Source organism: Penaeus monodon, chromosome 15, assembly GCF_015228065.2.
Source record: "Penaeus monodon isolate SGIC_2016 chromosome 15, NSTDA_Pmon_1, whole genome shotgun sequence".
Classification (NCBI taxonomy): Eukaryota; Metazoa; Arthropoda; class Malacostraca; order Decapoda; family Penaeidae; genus Penaeus; species Penaeus monodon.
In genome coordinates, this window is record NC_051400.1 from 3,256,868 (window position 1) to 3,258,848 (window position 1,981).

General features: G+C 34.6%; 1 protein-coding gene across 1 annotated transcript in view; it reads right to left on the reverse strand.

Moving 5' to 3' along the window:
- LOC119581633 (FERM, ARHGEF and pleckstrin domain-containing protein 1-like) overlaps positions 1-1,981 on the reverse strand; it is a gene marked incomplete at both ends in the record, with an annotated part of 41,567 nt that overhangs the window by 3,369 nt on the left and 36,217 nt on the right. The window contains 5 exon segments of the mRNA XM_037929754.1: positions 155-295; positions 478-590; positions 836-1,022; positions 1,289-1,370; positions 1,500-1,633. Of these exon segments, the coding sequence (XP_037785682.1) occupies positions 155-295; positions 478-590; positions 836-1,022; positions 1,289-1,370; positions 1,500-1,633 (657 nt within the window).

A 1,981-nucleotide genomic window follows, 5' to 3' on the forward strand; every position in this document is an offset into this window, starting at 1 on the left:
AAATCTACTCACCTCCCATCAACTTCCTTTCCATAAATCAAAAAATTTCATTTGAAGTTGAATTCATGACAAGAAACATACATATAAAACACAATTCAAAAACATTAATCTTACAGAATACAGAAACAAGAGTGACATGAGAATGCACACTAACCAGGAAGAACATGCGCTGCTGGTATCCTTTCCGAGACAACTTTTGTAGACAACCTTCTCGCAAGAACTCTCGACCAGGTTGTACTAAGTTGTCTATTCCCACCAGATCTCGCTGCAGCTCTACCAGCTTGACAAGGTTCTCCTTTGGACAAGAAAGAGAATAAAAAAATACTGATCACATATTTATCATAAAAATACAACTATCCTCCATCATTTTATTCTTCATGATATAGTCCACTAAAATATATACATATTTCAATATTGAAGTTCATTTAACAAATATGGGAAACTTAAAGATAATGACAAGGAATAACTGTAACTCACAGATGCAGCGAGGGCTGGTCCCATGCCTTTCACAGCTTGACTCAACTTGGCTTTGGCTGTCATGCACTCACGGTAGTCATGATGATTAGCACTGCCATAATGTTTTACAAGTCCTGTCATAGGAAGAAAATCATTCATCTTAATGTTCTTTTGACTTCTTAATACAGAAACACACACATTAATTTTCAAACATGCAAGAAATTGATGGAAATGAGAAAGGATCACATATCAACAACAGTACTATTTAATACATTGGTTTGGTATAACTGCTGGACTTATTACTACTCTTACAGAAAATAAACCAGTTACTACAATTCAAAAGTGACCCACTTTATCATACATAACTAAAAATACTTACGGTCAAGCAGTAAGTGATAATGCTGGAGACGATGAAGAGGTTTCAAGATAAATGACGTCAGAGGCAAATAACAGACTTTTTGCATCTCAAAGTCCCGATATACTTGCTCAAAGCGTCGATTCTTACGAAAGGATGCTTCTAGGCCTTCCAATATTGAGTAGTGGCTCTTAAGGTATTTGTCATACAACTAGAAAGGAAGAAGAAATATGTCAATAACTGCTGGCCTATCATTTCACATGGCAACAAATCCTCATATACTCTACATTTCTTATAGATACGGGCTTTGTCACTGATATGATCCATATTTCATGCTATTCTTATTCAGATAACCATTACACTATCCTGTTCACTGTATTATTCCATATCAAATTTTACTTATGTATACAGAAATCCACTGTATGACTTTATAGACCCGTAGGGAAAAAAAGCTTCACAATGAAATTATATACTTACTTCTAGCATATTCATGTTTTTCAGCATAATATCACCCACTCTTTGAGATTCCAACTTGTTTGATCCACTTGCACGACCATCCCTAAAAGAGAAAGCGATGTATCACAAATCTTAGACCTTTGAAACTGAATAATATTTGCTTTTACAGCATTTGTATATTCTATGTCCAAATAACAAGACGGGGGGATAAAAAAATCACAAAAGAAATTACCATAATGCTAAACGTGTGTCAAGCTCCTTCAAGAACTGTGTGTGGAACTCATAGATTGGGTCAATCAGCTGGAAGAGTTGATTAAGGATATCTGTTGGCATCCCTTCCTCCTTTCCAACTTCTTCTCGTAACCACTGAAATAAAATTATTATATGTATGAAACATGAAATAATAAAAGATCTAACTACTAATTACAAATCTTGCATTATCTAATACTAGTCTAAGCTATGTATTTAGTAGTGATTTGTGTGGGGAAAGGGGGATTAAAATATTTTTTAAAATCCTTACTTTGATGAGAATCTGTAAGGGACATTACAGTACTGCATAACACTGTACTTGAATAAACATTTAGTACACATTTAACCCATAGCTGTTGGGTACATGATGCATCCACTCTAATTTTAAAAAGTATTGTGAATTTTGTTACATGGATGGCTCAGCAAATGCTACTAAGTTATATAGGTCTACTAACTGGCTCCCTT